Source organism: Coenobita brevimanus, chromosome 46, assembly GCF_032717465.1.
Source record: "Coenobita brevimanus isolate Jiangsu-jjx chromosome 46, ASM3271746v2, whole genome shotgun sequence".
Lineage (NCBI taxonomy): Eukaryota > Metazoa > Arthropoda > Malacostraca > Decapoda > Coenobitidae > Coenobita > Coenobita brevimanus.
In genome coordinates, this window is record NC_136999.1 from 5,693,183 (window position 1) to 5,711,518 (window position 18,336).

At 42.8% G+C, this 18,336-nt stretch overlaps 1 protein-coding gene across 1 annotated transcript in view; it reads left to right on the forward strand.

Moving 5' to 3' along the window:
• The window catches only part of LOC145398803 (adhesion molecule nephrin-like), a gene marked incomplete at its 5' end in the record, with an annotated part of 88,394 nt that overhangs the window by 20,744 nt on the left and 49,314 nt on the right, over positions 1 to 18,336 (forward strand). Inside the window, one exon of the mRNA XM_080271611.1 lies at positions 13,206 to 13,336. Within this exon, the coding sequence (XP_080127737.1) occupies positions 13,206 to 13,336 (131 nt within the window). The remainder of the gene's footprint in view (positions 1 to 13,205; positions 13,337 to 18,336) is intronic.

An 18,336-nucleotide genomic window follows, 5' to 3' on the forward strand; every position in this document is an offset into this window, starting at 1 on the left:
TTACAATGAAGTTGAACAAGAAAAATAAGAGCGAGATTAGTACACAAAATGTGCAATAAAATGCATATAATTATCAGTATAATGACCTAAACTATCAACATAACTACATGGGATAATATTATTGCTATCGGAAATGTGAAAGTGTGCCAATGGGTACATGTAACAGTAGTTGCCTATTCCGAGAAAAAGGATGCCTTGTTGACGTTTCCTATTAAACTACTACTGAGACAATGTTGGTTAGCTTTGTCAAGAGTAACTTCAGTTTACTAATGATATATTCTAGATTATCAGTACTTCCAGAGTGAAGGAACTTTACATCATTGGGCTATGTACTAATAAACAGCCTTTCAAATACCCTGATGTTCGCTTCATAAGTAAACTGGACCATCAAGGGAACCTCGAGGAACCCCGTAAGCTATACTCTGCTGCACAGATATTTTGTTATAAATTTACTCGGTCAGATTGATTCCTGGCACAGTTGTAGCTATTATACCAAAGGGGGTACATTTTTTATTAGTACATTCACGTAATAGGATTTTGGGATTGACACTGTCAGTAGCTTTGTAGCGATCAAACAGCGTTAATATAAGTAGCTTCATATCAACTGTGTTACTATACATGTCATCAGTTTTAAAAGAGAGCACGGTTTCGGTGAAAAGTATGGATCGAATGTTGCGCTGTGTGACAGGTGTCTGTGATTCTAAGCTTAAAAGCCGATTAGCAGTTATCTATTCCCGTGTACTGGATAGTGTTGGAAGGAGCGAAATAGATCGACAATTACTGACGAACAGACAACCTGTGCTTCCTTGCCGAAGGGAATATGCCAGTTGTTATACGGATGTTAATAATACATGTTAGATAAAATGCGATGACATAAAGCGTGTCTTTGATAAAACGAAGTGATTGTCCCTCGGAGCCAGAAAAGCTTGCTTTACTAAGATTTTAAATTAATGTATTAGTGCCCACAGGCTCAGGCCTGAATTATTCATTATCCCATAGGCTTGAACATGAAGTACTGAATGAATGTTAGAAAAGAGAGTGTGTTGTAATCTTTCACAGGTACTCTTGTCAATGTTTGTACAAAATGTTTTAAATTCTTGTTCTTTCCCATGAATTCAGAGTAATAAGTATTACATTAATTTACTGTCAAGAACAATATTCCTGATGATCCTCCTCAGAGCAACTTACTGAACTGATTATGATGACGTTAAGTTTTTTTTGTTAATGAGTTTTTACAAATTTAAATATTTTTTGGGGTTTATATTGCTGCAGCAACGCGATATTTGATCGTCATGCTTGATCCTAATAGCTGGGTGGATATTGTCATTTAACCATGGAGTGAACAGTTTGGTAACTTCTTTCGTAACCAAGGGTGCACAGCTTCTACATTTAGTAAACATTTCTGCATAAACTCCACCGTGCACAGTACGTTTACGTGCTCAGTAAGTGGATTCAGAGAGAGAGAGAGAGAGAGAATTATGTGGTCTAAACCATGATCACGTTCCCTTTCTGTAACAATGCCTACCGCTCTTACATATCCCAGGCTTCTCCTGTTGTCCTCGTTATGCCTGGGAACAATCGGCAAAGCACGCAACACCACCGCTATTGATTCAGACCAGCAGTAACAATGTGGCTGTTTTGATGGGCGGAAGGTATGCTCCGTGTCCAGGGATGCCTTTCTGTACCACCGTGTATTATTTTAGTTTGTTTTTTTCTTGGCTTTTTGTATGACGATAAGAACCGCTCGCAGCTCTGCAATGTTAGAGTCTTGTTCCATCCTTTAGCCTGATAGATTCTGGGATAAAGCTTGTTCCCTGTACAGTACACTTAGCAATACAGCAATCAGTTTTGTGCTGAGTTCCATTCTTCCCCTAGAAACAGTCAATGTTGTTACCAGATCCCTTATTGTTCAGCTGAAAGACTAGGGACATGGGGGATATAAACTGTGCAAAGACTGGTAGAGCAAGTTCATTCAGTCTCTTATCTAATGTACCAGCCAGCACCAATGTCAGTCTGTTCCGCCCAAGGACTTTGTTACATTTTCTTGTTTACATCATCAGACTATTATATTCAGCTTAGGTGACCATGCTCTTTGTGAAGGGGTTAACGAAGGCATTATCTAACACCTCCACTGGAAGTCTACATCTATCTATCTATCTATATACCTAGGCTGCTTCCCCCAAGGAAAGGGAGGTAGCCGAGACAGGACGACACACTCCCCATTTACTCATCCATTCAAACACATTCATTCGCATCTTAGCCCCAACGGGAGAACGGACAGATCCTCACCGCACCACACCGCACAAGGGTCAACTGCGCAATGCAATCAGTGACATCCGCTGCAGGGCCCGACAGCAGAGCTGGTTTACCCCTGCCACATCATAACAGACTCATCCCCTTACCCGCAAATAACCTGACTAGCTGATCAGACCAAATGCGGGAGAATATCCCCTCAGGGCTGCGTCATCACTTATTCATTCACAATTTCTCTCCATTTATATCTGTCACGCACAGCCACTCTTCCTTGCTCAACAGACATCCCTCTCGCATCCAGCGCTCTCTTCACACTGTCCATCCATCCTATGCGTGGTCTTCCTCTCAGCCTTACACCTCTCACATCAGATCTAGTTATCTTTTTCACCAATCGCTCATAATCCATTCTCTCCATATGCCCAAACCATCGCAACACCCTCTGCTCAACTCTACCAGCCATCTCCCGAACAACTCCAGTTCTCCTTCGCACTTCATCATTTCGCACTCGATCCATACGCATCACTACACACATACTCCTCAGACGCATCATCTCCATTACATTCAAACTTTTCCTCTCTGCTACACCCATATTCCATGTTTCAGCCCCATATAATGCAGTCGGTACCACAACACCCTCATACAGCCTTCTCTTTACATCCATTCTAAGCGAACGACATCTAAACACTTTTTTCATTCCTCCCAGCACCTTTCCTATTTCATTTATGCTAAACTTCACTTCTGCATCTATTCTTCCATCCACAGCAACATGTGACCCTAGATATTTAAAATACTCTACCTCCTCAAGCAACTCGCCATTCAAAACTATATTCATCCCCCTACCATCTACCAACCTCGTACACTTCATCACTTTACTCTTATTCTCATTTACTTTCAATTTCCTCCTTTCACACACCCTTCCAAGCTCCTCTACCAACTGTCTCAATCTCTCCTCTGAATCAGCCACCATATCTGAATATAATCCTCTGGAGAAAGCAAGAATTAATTTGTAGTGGCGTCCACGGATTCAAGGGATTTAACCATTCACAGTCAGACGTTGTTGAATTATGGTGTACCCCAACACTTCACCTCTCTCTCTCTTTCTCTCTCTCTCTCCAAGTGTGAATAAAATTGCCCGGCATCAGCAAGCGCATAATGAACGAGATACCATCGTAGTGAATAGAATAGTTTTTTGTAATTTACGGAGCACAGCAAGGGAGCGTTAACACACACACACACACACACACACACACACACACACGTGTCTATCTCCTACCTCTGCTCGAAAAACACACATACACATTCTTCATACCTCAAAATACACACACACACACTCACACACGTAATACTTCATCCTGACAAAAGCTCACTGCTCGTGGATCTTGGCGAAATATATCGGAAAATACTTAACTGCTTCCTAAATATTACCATTATACTGTATATCACTTTCCAGGCGGCTTTGATTCATGGTCGAGAGAGAGAGAGAGAGAGAGAGAGAGAGAGAGAGAGAGAGAGAGAGAGAGAGAGAGAGAGAGAGAGAATATGTGCATTAACACTAGAGAAATATGTATCAGTCATGTGTGTGTGTGTGTGTGTGTGTGTGTGTGTGTGTGTGTGTGTGTGAAAGCAAAACACACACACACGTACGCACGCACGCACACGCGCACGCACGCACACACACACACACACACACACACACACACACACACACACACACACACACAAATAAACAAACACACAAAGCGGCGCACAACAATACCAATAACGTCCCTGTTTGATGCATTAGTTTATTCTTTTCCTCTCCTTCCTCCATCCCGTTCTTCTTCTCCTCTTCGTGTTCCTTCTTCTTCCATTTCTCGCCATATTACCTTTGCTTACTTCTCCCCTCCTTCCTCTAGTATTCTTCCTCTTTCTATACTTCTTTTTACTTTCCTCCTCCACCTCCTCCTCCTCCTCCTCATTCTTCCTCATCTTCTTTCCTTCCTCCCGGCACTCTTTCTTTATTGCTCGACCCTAATATCCTTCCAGCACAGATCTGTATTAATCTCGCACGTTTCTCAAGTTATTTCTTTTATTGTTGTTTTTTACTTATTTCTGTTCGTCCGGCTTTCGTCTTGTGTTTTCATTTTGTTTACCTATATTCTTATTCATTTTCACTAATATCCTTTCATCACAAGTCTATATGAATTTTTAAATATTTGATTCTTTTACACGTATATATGTTTTCTTACTCATTAGCTCATTTAGTCTCATTCTGCTCACATTTTTTTTTTTTTCTGATTCTCCGTACTCTAATTTTTAGTGTATCCTCATTACCTTTCCATTACGGATGTGTAATCATGTTGAACGTTTCTTGACTCTTTTTTTCTCTCTGAATCTTCTTTCGTCTCGTAATTACTTCTCGTTGGCCATCACTGTTTTCACTTCTGTCCTATATAAATTTCTTTTCTATCCCCAACCTTACTTCCTGTGTCACTGTACTCCAAATCTTTTCCACTTTGTCCTACGTCGTTGTCTTCATTATCTTTTAATTTCTGTTCATCCTCTTTCATCCTTTTCTAAATCCATGAATTTGCTTTCTTAATTTTTTATGAGTTTGTTTCATATTGCTAAGGTTTTATTTTTATCTGAACCCATATCTTTAAATTCAGTTCTGTTTCCTCTAAAACTAGTTCCACAATCTGTTTTCATTGCAACGATTTCTCTCTCTCTCTCTCTCCTAACTAGTTAGTTTGTTAGCAGTCTTTTTTATTCCTTCCGTTATTTGTTGATCCCTTTCCCATCCTACTCTCTCTCACCCTCTTCTCCTCCATCATCTTCATCTTCTCTTCCTTCCCTTATCTCTTTTCTTTTTTCTATTTCTTGTCTGTCATCTCCCTCTCCCTTTCCCTCCTGCGTTCCTCTCGTTTCCTTCTCTCATCTTTGAGTCCTCTGTTATCTTTCCTCAATATCTTCCCTTGTCCAACTCTTTTATTCACTTGTGTTTCCTCTCCGCTCTCTCTCAGGTAACCATGTTCTTCCCAGTCCCCCTCCGCAGGCGCCTCTCCTCTCTCTAGTTTCCTATTCCATCCCCCTGACTCCCAAGTCCTTCCCTCTTTTTTCCTCCTTTCTTCTCTTCCCATCCCCCTGATAATTACTCTTTACTACCAACCTGTCAAAGCACTCCTGTATCTCTCTTTTCTCTCTACCACATTCCTGTATCTCTTCTTTAGTCTCTTTCATTTCCCCTTCCGTATTCTGTCTCTCACCTTCTGCTCTTCCTTCACGCCCAGCTTACTCTCCCATCCTTTATCATTTTCCCTCAATCACCGAGCAGCCCTCACTGTCCTCTATTGCATCCTTTTTGTTATCAATCCTTAATCCAATCCTTCACCCTCTCCTTACCTCCAGTGCTCTTCTTTCCCCTCCACGCTGTCTTCCACGTGACCACAATCTCCCTCAACCCCACCTCACCCCCTAACCTCCACGGGTCACTCATTGCTCCATTGCCCCTTTCCTCTTCGTCACACCCTTATATGTTTCACTCTCTTCTCTCCAGTCCACGTTGTCACCCAGGTAACCACGCTCCCCACCTCTCCTACATCTCCACAACATTCCTTCATCATGCCTTGTCCTTAGTTTTCTCTCTGTTTCGCTCAGTCCCCTTTTCTCTCCATCTCCTATTCCTCTCCACGCTTTCTCCTAGGTTACAACACTTCTTTCACCGCCACCCAACCTCCCCCTTCCTCCTATTCACAGCATTTCTCTGTCACTTCTTCTCCTAGAATTGCTTACTCTCTTCTTATCTCAATTCCTCTCCTTTCCACTCCACGCGCTCTCCCATGTATCCACACGCCCCCAACCCCAAGTGACCCCCCCCCCACCTGCCTCACCACAACATTCCTCTGCCACCCCCTTCTCTTTCACATCTTTATCCGTCAGTCTCTCTCACTAATTTCTCCCTCAATCTCTCTCACATTCGTTTTCCTCCCGCTTCCTCCTTTTCTCCTCCACGCTCTCTCCCAGGTAACCAAACACCCCTATCCCTGTCCCCCCCATCCCTCCGTCTCTCCACAACACTCTCAGTCGCCGGGGAGTGCCCAATATACGAGTCAGGAAGCGTTATGTCCTGTGCCTCCCAATATTGGCAAAGCAATTCTCCTTCCCTGGCAATACGTACCGCTAGATGCCTTAATAGTTGGGAGGCGGGCAGGAGTAATACGTGAGTGATGGCTTTACGGGTTGAGAGAGAGAGAGAGAGAGAGAGAGAGAGAGAGAGAGAGAGAGAGAGAGAGAGAGAGAGAGAGAGAGAGAGAGAGAATGCTAAGCATATAAATGCTTAAAGTCATGCCAAGGTCGTTGTGTGTGTGGGGGGGGGGATGGTTGTTTATTTCATGGGCTGGTCAGTTTTGCGAAGTATCGACCTTCAGATCTGTTTTCTACATTCTTTTGATGCCCTTGTTGAGTAATACTACCGCGTTTTATTTTAGCTCTCTCCACACAGCTAATTTCAACTACAGAATAACTACCAGGTCTCAGCGGAATTTGTGTGTCTGTGTCCTTGCGTGTTGGTGTTTGTGTTAGTCCATGCTAAGTCCACTGTAGGATAGTCCCTTCTGAGACAGAGTGAGGAACTAAGTTTTATCCTTTCCTATGCTGACGAAGTTCGAATGGGGGAAGGGGTGTCTAATATGATGCTTGTGATGCTTATGCAGGCCAGAGTGTTCGATGCCTAAAATGTTCTGGAGCTTTTGTATGTCCGTGTCTGATGCTTCGGATGTACAGTCATAAGCTTTAATTTCTACTATCCCATTACTCTTACTATTGGTTGAACGGAAATTGTAGCCAGGGTTTCACATCGAAGACCTTTTGTTCTGTGTTAAAGAGGTGGTTTGAGGATCTGCTTGATTACATGAGGAACAGTTCGCCATAACACTATTACCCATGCAGTCTAGAAAAGCTTCGAACCACTTACAACAGGTCTGTCATTGGTGCGAGACCCTGACAACGATTTCCTTTCAGCCGGGATATCATAAGAGGGCGAGCAGAAAGTATGCTTTTTGTGTTGATGGTCCAGTTCACATATAATTCATCTGGTTTTCCTTACAAAATATCCTGCCCAAATCCCGATACCAGTGTCCGCTGTGCTTTGTCTAAACATTGTCTCCGTGGCCTTCCTTCCCACCGTACTATCTGAGTCTGTCTCCCGGCTTTCCAGTATGCCAGTCCTCTTTGCAAATAGTGTTTCCAGCTTCTCCTTTCCTTTTATCCTGTGAAACTGCCATCTGTGTTGCCTTCTGATGAGTTTTGTTTAGTCATATACCTGCCACAAGCTTTCCTTTGCTAAGGCTTCAAACAGAATAAAATTTTGTGTCCGGTTTTATTTGGAAAGTGCTCAAAACATTTGCTGGCTTGGCTTTCCAAATCGTCCATCTCTGGTTTCCTTATTTGTTGTTCCTGTCCAAATGTTTAACTCTAGGCTCCCCTTGCTTTCCCTGCATCCCCTGTCTGAATATGTCTCTTTGGCTTTTCGCTGTGTCCTGTTTAACCACCGTCCCCCTTGACGTTCCCTGGCATTTCTGTCCACCGAACCTGTGTAAATACTGAACTCCTATTTTCTCGGCGTTCGACTTCGCTTTGTCTGTGTAACCCTTCAGTCCTGCCTAATAGCTACTCTCTGGTCTATCCTCCCCGCCGAGTTCTGAATACCGCCTTTCGCTTTCCACCGTACCTCTTAACCTCTTCAGTTCAGTGACGTCACATATCTTCAGTTATGGCAGCAAGAATGAGCGACGTCATCATACTGAAGGGGTTAGTGTCAACAAACCCATATAAAATACTGCATACCTACCCGTCCAATTAACTCTCCTGTTAAAATACATACACCTGGTTTGTTCACCTGTATGGCGTGTGAGTACGATACTAAGGGTTGTATGTTTATGGACTTCAGTCCGCTGATATACAGTATGTATTTTGTCCTCGCTGTCTCCAAAAGATTTTATTCACTTATAGATTGACTTTCCTAATAATGGAGGTTATATTATGTTTTCATTAACATTTTCACTAATAGGTCTTTCCTAAGCTGAATAAAATCGTCCGGTGGGAGCAAGGATAGACTAAAAATACGTCATCAGACTGAAGGAAATAAAAGTTTTATCTGGGTGGGTAAGGAGGCACTCAGTTTTTTATTATTATTTCTGCAGCACGTGAAGAAAACAGAGCATGTCCGGCTTCTCTGTTTCTTTGCTGACTGCACTGTGTAATATGGGATGCAGACTAATCGTATATCATAACCAAAGAATTTCTATATATCTTTGTCTATAAATGGGTGCATACCTTTTCCTTCCCAGTATAAGTTTGAAGCACACGAACTAAGATTAAATTAATTTGCCTCTAACCTTAAGAAAACCATTAATCACTGTTCCCTTTCAGGTGGTATTATTAATTGCCCTTTATGACACACACACGAGTTCTCCAATAATATTTAAATCTCTACACAAACTCTCTTTGTCATCAACGATCTTTAATTTCGCCCTCATCAGTGCAACTTATTCTTTTTGTCATCACTCTCATCAATATTTTCTGTCTTGTTGCCATCAAAGCTGTCCAGTTTCATCATCAATTCGTCTAATCTTGTCATCATCAGTCTCCAGTGATATTAAAATATTCTTATCTTTTATCAGTTTTCTCTGCCATTTTCTTCAACATTATAATAATCAGTTTCTGCACAGCCACTCCAACTGCTATGACGCATCAATACTCGTTATATCGCCATCATCAACTCTCGTCATCATCGCCGCCTCCTTATGTCATCATTAATCTGAATTCATCGCCCAACGTTTGCCAGTATCATTAAATCCCCCGTCTTTCTAACAACATTTCCTAACACGGTCACCAATACTATAACTCCAGCAAATCTTGAAACTTATCATGAACACCTCGAGTATCATCATCAACACTCCTTAATATCATCAATACTCCACAGTGTCAATATCGGCATAAGCTTTCTTTCTTTCTTTTTCTTTTCTTTTTTTCATCCGTCTGTGGTCATGTAGACTGCTTCAGGTCACTCCACTACAAGGAAAGGCAAAGGTAAAAAAAAGTTGTCATTATAAGTTCTGAGGGGATAGGCCAACGCATAGGCCGGTGGAAACTGTAATAGACGTTGTGTTCATTATTTTTCCTTAATTAAAAGTGGCTTAACTAAGCGAAAGATAATGGTGCACACTATCCAAATACCAGGCGCTTCCCGAGTATTAATTAACAAGCATTATCTCCGGCAAATATACAGTAACCTCCCAGTAATTACCAAGGCCACACCGATACTGTCAGTATTACCAGCTTTGCGCCCAGGACACTCAGTTAATTTTTTTTCTTTTTTTTTTCAGTGTCATTTTAAGTTGACATTAAAGTACTGTTTATCGCCTGTTCTATTTAAGTTTTTCATGCAGTAAAGAATTAAAGGCTGGAAACCTGTAAAAAAATTGCCCTTACCATGAAAAAATTAAACATTAGAAAATAAAGATACGTTCATACTCAGACGCCTGGACACAATTGCGTTTAAAAGATCGGAAGTGCAGAGGTAGCGTGAAACATAAACTGGGGAAGACAGTTCCAGAGGTGACGAGTGGAAGACCTTCGAGAACCGATGAACTCTTGCATTAGGCAGTTAGAGCGGTGAGAGTGCGATGACAGGCGGGTACCTCGAACCCTCCGAAATGGGGGAGAGATGAAAGCTCATAGTTCAGAAAAGCAATGATCATTCAAATAACGATAACAAAGGGTAAGAAATGCAGTCGTGCGGTGAAGAGAGAAAGATTGAACGGAATCAGTAAGAGGACAGTTTTAAAGAATTACGGAGTTACCCAGATTGTTGACGGGTACTAACGAGATTTATCACTGGTTAATATGCAATGGCCTGGCTCCGTCAACATTGCCTGCTTATACACCCAGTGTGTCTGGTTGATGTTAATGCCACCTGTTCATTGTTTTTTTTAACTTCATCAATTTTATCTATTTGACAAAAATATAGGAAAATGGTTGCTAACGAGAGCAAAAGAGTTCAGTTAGAATTTTCTGTTATACCAAAATGGATTCTCGAAGGAGATTTCTTTCCCGGTGACCCATGTGAGCCCAGTGTTTTTCCATTAATTAATTTCTCAGTCTTTGACACTCATAATTCAGATATGCTTGTCTCGCCTCCAACATTACGATCACATACCAATATCACCTATTCTATCATCATCACTATCATATCTACAGTATATTCCCTTTCTTCCACAACCATCGCAACCATAATACTCCTACCCACCTCCTCGTAATAATCTTTTTCATTCGCTGCCATCTCTATTACCATAACAGTCCTTCTTTACTACCACCATCACCTATATATATATATATATATATATATATATATATATATATATATATATATATATATATATAATTATAGATAGATAGTAAGGCAGTGTGAAAGGGGAAATAGTAGGGGAGTGAAAGATAGGAATAATAGATTGTTGGTGGAGAAGAGAGAGAAATTAAGGAGATGGAAGGAGCACTTTGAGGATTTGTTGAATGTAGAGAGTGAGAGCAGTGTGAGTATAAGTGGTTGGGGAATGGCTGGGAGAAGAAGAGATGAGAGGAGGGAGGAAGAGATCAGTAGGTCGGAAGTAGTGGAAGCGATGAAGAAGATTAAGCTGGGAGAGGCCCCAGGAATTGATGGAGTGTGTGGTGAAATGCTTAGGTATGGGGGTGAGATTGTTGTAGAGTGGATATGGAAGTTGTGTAGATTGGCTTGGGAAGAGGGAAGGGTTCCAGAGGACTGGAAATCAGGTATAACTGTTCCTCTGTACAAAGGAAAAGGGGAGAGAGAAGTATATGGTAACCATAGGGGTATTTGCCTTCTTAGTGTGACTGGTAAAATATATGGTAGAATACTCATTGATAGGGTTAGGCATATGACAGAGGAGCTAGTTGGAGAAGAACAAGGGAGATTTAGGAAGGGAAAAGGGTGTGTAGATCAGATATTTGTTCTAAGATGTTTAGTGGAGAAGTATCTAGAGAAGGGAAGGAAAGTGTATGCTGCCTTCATGGACTTGGAGAAAGCTTATGACAGAATAGATAGGCAAGGTATGTGGAAGGTATTAAGAATATATGGAGTGGAGGGGAAATTGTTGAGTGCTGTGAAGAGTATGTATGAGGGAGCTAGGGCTACGGTGCGAGTGGATGGTGAGCTGAGTGAGTTCTTTGATCTCAATGTGGGACTGAAACAGGGGTGTGTGATGTCTCCATGGCTGTTTAATATATATATGGATGGGGTCGTAAAGGAGGTGCAAGGTAGGGCAGTGGATGTGGGGGTGGCCCTAATGAATGAGGGTGAGATTTGGAAGCTTCCGGTGTTGCTGTTTGCTGATGATACAGTATTGTTGAGTGAAGATGAATGGGAGTTGCAAGGTTTGGTGAATGAATTTGGGACAGTGTGTAGGAGGAGGAAGCTGAAAGTTAATGTAAACAAAAGTAAAGTTATGGTGTTTGAGAGGAATGAAGTCACAGAGTGTGCAGTGAGGTTGGATGGTGAGGATATGGAGAATGTGAATGCATTCAAGTACTTGGGTAGTGTGATGAGTAAGGATGGAACCTTGGGGGATGATGTACGTGAAAGGGTACAGCAGGGAAGAAAGGTTGTTGGTACACTGAAAGCAGTGATGAGAAATAGGGAGGTGAGTATAGAAGTTAAGAAATCACTGCATGATGGTATTGTGATCCCTACCCTGACGTATGGAAGCGAGGCGTGGACCTTGCAAGAGGGGAACAAGTCAAGAGTGAGAGCAGTGGAAATGAGTTGCTTGAGAGGAGCATGTGGAGTGACGTAGAGGGACAGGTTGACGAATGAAGAAGTGAAGGAACGTTGTGGGGTAGATGTGGATGTGGTTGAAAAGATTAGGAGAAATACACTGAGGTGGTTTGGACATGTGGAGAGAATGGAGAATGAAAGACTGACTAAGAGGGTGTATGTAGGTGAGGTGGAGGGAGGGAGAGGGAGGGGTAGACCGAGGATGAGGTGGAGGGATGGAGTTGAGAGGTATATGAGGGAGGGGGGGGTGAGTTGGGGGGAGGGGAGTCAAATGGTGGGTGACAGAGTGACTTGGAGGCGTTTTGTCTGCGGCCACCCTTTGCGGGATTAGGGCGTCGGGCTATAGACAGATAGATAGATATAGATGCATAAATACATTATTCCACTGCCACGACTACATTTTTTTTCATCCATTATCACTACCGTTCTCCCATCACCACTACAATCTTCACCACAGATTATCGGTATCATAGAATACCCCTCTGGCACCATCACTACCATCGAAGTTCCTCTCTTCCACCATGCTACCAAAATACAAGTATCTCAGTATCACCATCACCAATTCCACAGTTCTACTCGTTCACCACATTAGCACCATAATCCCCTTTCATCACCATCGCCATCAAAATCATTTTCCACCATCAACAACAAATTTTCCTTTCCATCACCGTCATCACGTGGTCTGTCTCCTCCAACGCTATCACCACTACAACCATCACCTCTATTATTGCCATCACAACCTTTCCAATCACCATAACCTCTCTCTCTTCCACCACTACCACAACAACGGTCTAACTCATCCACAATCATCATCACAATAACTCTCTACCTACTACTCTAAGCATGAATTCCTTATGCCATCATCGTAATCACAGCCTCTACCTTCACAATCATCACATTCTCTACCGTTCCCATCATCTCGGTCCATCTCTTCCACTACCAACTACACTACCTCTGTCTTCCACGATCGTCACCCCTTTCTTGCCTCAACATCCCTGCCACCACAGTCTTTTCATCACCACCATCACCACAACATTTTCTTCCCCCACCACCATCACCACCAAAAAATCTTCCCTCATCATCACCACCACAATCTTCCCCATTGCCCACCCCCACACCACAGACGCGCCGATGGTGAGTCTGAAAAGGTTAGCGCCACCCCTGCCCCTGGATGTGAGGGAAGGCATCAACGTCAGCTTCCACTGCAACGTCGAAGCCAACCCCGCCGCCGAGACTGTCGCCTGGTTTCATAAGGTAAGAGATCTAATTACATTTTTCTTTCTTTATACAGTAAGATGAACATACGGTATATTTCACCCCTTCCCAGTTCTCAAAATATAAGGAGATTCTTATATTGACGCCTTGTAGTCTAATGATACAGCTCTCTGTGGCCTATGCATTACGGTCCCAGATGTAGCCAAATATTTTGATTTAATCATATAAAAGGTACCGGGGGTGTAGGTCAGTCTTCTGGCCAGAAATGTTCTGGACTACACTAGCCTAGCCTGGGGCCACTACGATCCGAAGGGGGCGATATGAGATTGGTATTCACGGTTACCATATACTGCGCCCCCATGCCAGCTTTCTACGTATAGGATGGTCCATACCTAGGTCCATACAGTGTGTCCCCTTGTCAATTTTCGATATACGTACGGTACTCCATACACTCTACCTCTTGTAAGTTTTCATATACAAGGTGATTAATATTTGCATCTCTCGCCAGTATCCGATAAGTAACATGGTTTATATACTGCACCCCCTCCCAGTTTGTGTATTGCAGCAACGACCGCCTTCTTATTGTCTGCTATGCTCTTTTCATTTTATTCATGCCAATACGAGACGGTAGTATTAAGCACTGGGTACACTATTGAGCTGGAAGGGTTACTTAAAGCCTGAATAATATTTTGAGAAGGAAAGGAGTCTCTTAAGTTGAATGAAATTTTCTGGTAGCATCAAGAATACTATAAAAATGGCGTACACGGGTTGAAGGGTTATATAAACAAGACAGGTTCCACTTTTCCGGCACGTTTACCCTTGACACACGAGATTAGTAAAAGGGGAAGGCTTAGCTTAGTATCTGTTAGCTACACTGAAAACAGACTGAAGTATAATGGCATTTGTTTATCCTTTTAACTTTCCCACAAGGAGGACTAAGCTAAAGTTGTTCAATAGATGTAAGAGCGGATAGACCCAATGCTCTGGTGGCATGTTTGGCACTACGTAAGGATAATAGGGTTTTAGTAATAGTCAAAAGGAGATATTATATAAGAACTATCACTGCGTCATGATCATAAGGAAAACATATTATAAAACATTAAACTTAAAAATATGTTTGTTTTAAAGAAATGATTATGAAGGGAGAAGGGCGGAGAGAGGGTTTATACTAGAAACAGAAGGGAGACAAGAGGTAAAGTGTAAAGAGCGATGGGAACGGAGTACGATGGGAGAGAGAGAGAGAGAGAGAGAGAGAGAGAGAGGAGAAACATGATAGTGAAGAGGGGGAAGGGAAGTAACTAAAGGCAAAGCAAGTACCCAGTAACAGTAACTCCTCTACCCCAGCCCATTCAACCAACTCCCTCTGTGCAAGTTGTGTGATGTGGGGGTAAGGAGAGAGAAGGGGAGAAGCGGGAGGGAGAAAGGATGAAGATGGAAAAGGAGTAAAGAAGAGGAAGCGGGGAGAGAGAGAGAGAGAGAGAGAGAGAGAGAGAGAGAGAGAGGGAGAGAGAGAGAGAGAGAGAGAGAGACGGGGAGAGAATGCAGAATTGGAAATAAGCGGGAAGGAGAGAGAGAGAGAGAGAGAGAGAGAGAGAGAGAGAAGGATGCTACAGAAAGACAGGGAGGAGGAAAGAGAAGAAAGATAAGGAGGGGAGAGGGGTCAGAAGGAGGCAGAAGACAGAGGTAGATAGGAGGAGGCAAAGGAAGAGAAGGAAAAGCAAGGGAGGAACATGAGGAGACGTATAATGAAGAAAGGTAGGGAAAATGTGAGAGAGAGAGAGAGAGAGAGAGAGAGAGAAATGCATATACATGTACGTAGATGCGTATGCGTGCGAGTGTGTGTACCCAGAAACAGTGACCCCCCACCCCGCCTCCCCTGCCAATACCGCGATAGTTGGCAATAAAGGGTTGGTAACGGGAGGGCGACTTCACAGAGACGACGCCGACTGAATCCCAACTCCCAGATTAGGTGTTCCGCAGAGCCAGGGACGTGGGAGCAGGGATGATAGACACACAGTCCTTGCGTGGGAGGGGGTTGGGAGGATCTATCTGCGGCGGATGTGAAGTACCGTACTGAGATTTAGATATATATATAGTTTCGTCCATCTTAGCCACCGGGTCCCCACGACTCACCCGGCTGAATAAAATCGTCTGGTCCTGGACTGGGTAGGAGGGACTGAGGTATGTATGGTTTCGTCCGCCTTAGTTACCAGGTCGCCATGACTCACTCGGCTGAATAATATCGTCTGAGCTTCTGGGATAGGAGGAACTGATGTAAGTATAGAGCCGTCTGTCTTAGCTCTGAGGCACTCCTGACTCACTAAACTGAATAAATCGTCTGAGTTAGAATTAGGACTGGAGGGGTTGAGGATGGTATACCTTAGTCTGCCCTAGCGCTCAGCCCCTACGACTCTCTTAGCTTAATAAAATCGCCTGTGTTAAGGTTGGAATAGAAGGGACTGAGGATGGTATAAGTTTGTTTGCCTTAGTTCCCAGCCACCTAAGACTCACGCAACTGAATAAAATCGTCTGGGTATAGTTTCGTCCACCTTACCACACAGATTCCTATAACTATCATTTTTCAAGTGGCTCTGAATATTTCTTGATACTTCCTCCTCAGCGATTTATTATACACATTACACCATACTATCCTCTTGTATGTTATTGCAAACTATGTCGGTATTAAGATGGTATGAATAGTAATATGATAAGGTATATTAAGCAAAAAAATTCGCTAAGAAAGCAGTGCTGCGAAACCTGCCGCATCATACAGATTACGACCCTCCCTTAGCTGAAAGAAACTGGCTGAGTTAGTGCTGGGATAAGAAGGGGCAAGGATGGTATGAACTATACTTTGTTCAAGTAAACACATTCAGGCTCCTGTGACTCACCCACCCGAATAAAATCGTCTGGGCTAAGGCTGGGATACGAGGAAGTAAGGATGCTATACATCATATGAGGTGTCCAGAAAAGGAGGGGCGACATCCCCAAACTACAGTTTCGAGAAATTTCAATTCAAAGCTTATTTAATGGTTCCGCATTTTTTTTTTTTTTTTTTGTGGTAGTATTGTGTACATGTTTATACTCAATGTACTCGTCTTTCCTTGTAGATTTCAAATATAAACGATTTTTTGTTGCATAAAATTCTACCCTCCATTTCAAAATGGCACAAATAAAGAAAAATCAAAGTTTGGTAATTTTTCTAAACTTCAGTGTAAACCAAAACTATGGTATGAACTATTTCCATCAAAGCTAAAAAACATATTTTTTATGAATTTTTGAAATTATTTATTATGCAAAAACTGTGCTATTATTTAATGGACACAAAATGCATGTATCGGTACTGTATTTCCAGCATAAAATGGAAGTAGTTCCTACACAAAAAATATATAAATTTAATTATTAGGAACACTTACGTCTTCAGAGTGCAGAGTATGGCGCCAGTGCAAGCGGGTGTGTGTGTATGATTTAGTTGCAAGTATCTGAACTTGGTGGTTCAAATCCGATATTGAACTCATTACGGAACACGTTCAAAATAATCTTGTGAGACGACATCAGCACTACAATTTTCTTTTTCAAGTACCTCCTTATAAGCCTTGTACAACTCGTGAATACTAAGCCCAGGAGGAAGATACTGGCGGTGCGGACTTTTCGCTCGTGAGTAATGGCTCGTCACAGTCGGCAGACCTCTGATGTACTCCCGCACTCTCTCCTTCCTCTCACCAGACACTTTATTCGGGGGCGCATGTTTACCTCGCATGTCAGAGTCAATTGTACCAGTATCTGATATCTTTTTCAAAGAATTACGAACACGTTTTTCTGAAGTATCATGCATTTTAATAAATGCCACATGACACTTTTAAATCCTTAACCTTCACCATCACTGTGTAAATCATGCTCCGTTTTATTCTGCTTTCCTGGTCATCACCAGCCACACGGGACCGTTTCACAGCACCAACAGACACACGGCCAACAATGTATGCTGTCTGAGCATAATGGTCACCCAATGCCCTGAAATTATCCAAAATTTCCTGCACATTATCACCACCAATACGGGTGAAACACTTATCATGGCACTGGCAGGGAGATCCAACGCGTCTTGCACGAACCTGTTGATTCCTATGGCGACTAAAGTAAGACTCACCACTGTTTCTTTTCTTCTTAGCTACAGCTTGTTTCCAGTTCTCAGGGTTCCTCTGCCTCTTCCTAGTTACCTTTGGTAACTGCACTTCACTTTGAGTGTCACTAGAAGACATGTTGATGCGTATAAATCGTATAATATGACAAAATACAGCACAACATCAGTAATCCTTCCAACACACGTGAGAGTGGCAGGTAGACTGACTACAGGCGATGCTACGCGGGTGCTGATTGGCTGAGCGGCAGGGTGTAAACACGGGAGTTTCAGTTGCAGCGTCCTATTGGCTAGTGGCCGGACCAAAATATCGTCCCTTTACCTTCCAGAAGCACAAGTCCTGATAGACAACCCCGGGACTTCAGACCCTCAGAATGCATGTGATAAGGGTGAGTTTGGCCTGCCTTTACACACCAATTCATAGAAAATGGGTCAAATTTACCCCGGCAAGTGAGAACAGAAATTTCAATGTTTGGCGAGGTTGCCCCTCAACCTCTGGACGCCTCATATTGTGTTCACCTGACGCTCTCAGGCTACTGTAGCTAACTAGGTTGAATCGTCTTGGCGTTGTGAACAAATGGAGTGAGGATCGTACAGATTATAGCATGTTCACCTTAATACTCCCAGGCTCCTACGGCTCTCTCAGCTGCACAAAATCGTCTTGGCGAGATGGAGAGGAGGAAGTAAGGATGGTGTAGACTATAGTATGCTCATCTCATTTCTCAGGCACCCATGACTCCCCCAGTTGAATGAAATCGTGTGGGTTAGAGTTGGGATAGGAGGGAGAAATGATGGTACAGTAAGTCCACTTTTACTGTCTCAAGCTCCTGTGACTCACTCAGCTGAATAAAATCGTCTTGGCGGGTTGATAGGTAGTTAGTGAGGATGGTCTACTTCGTCCATC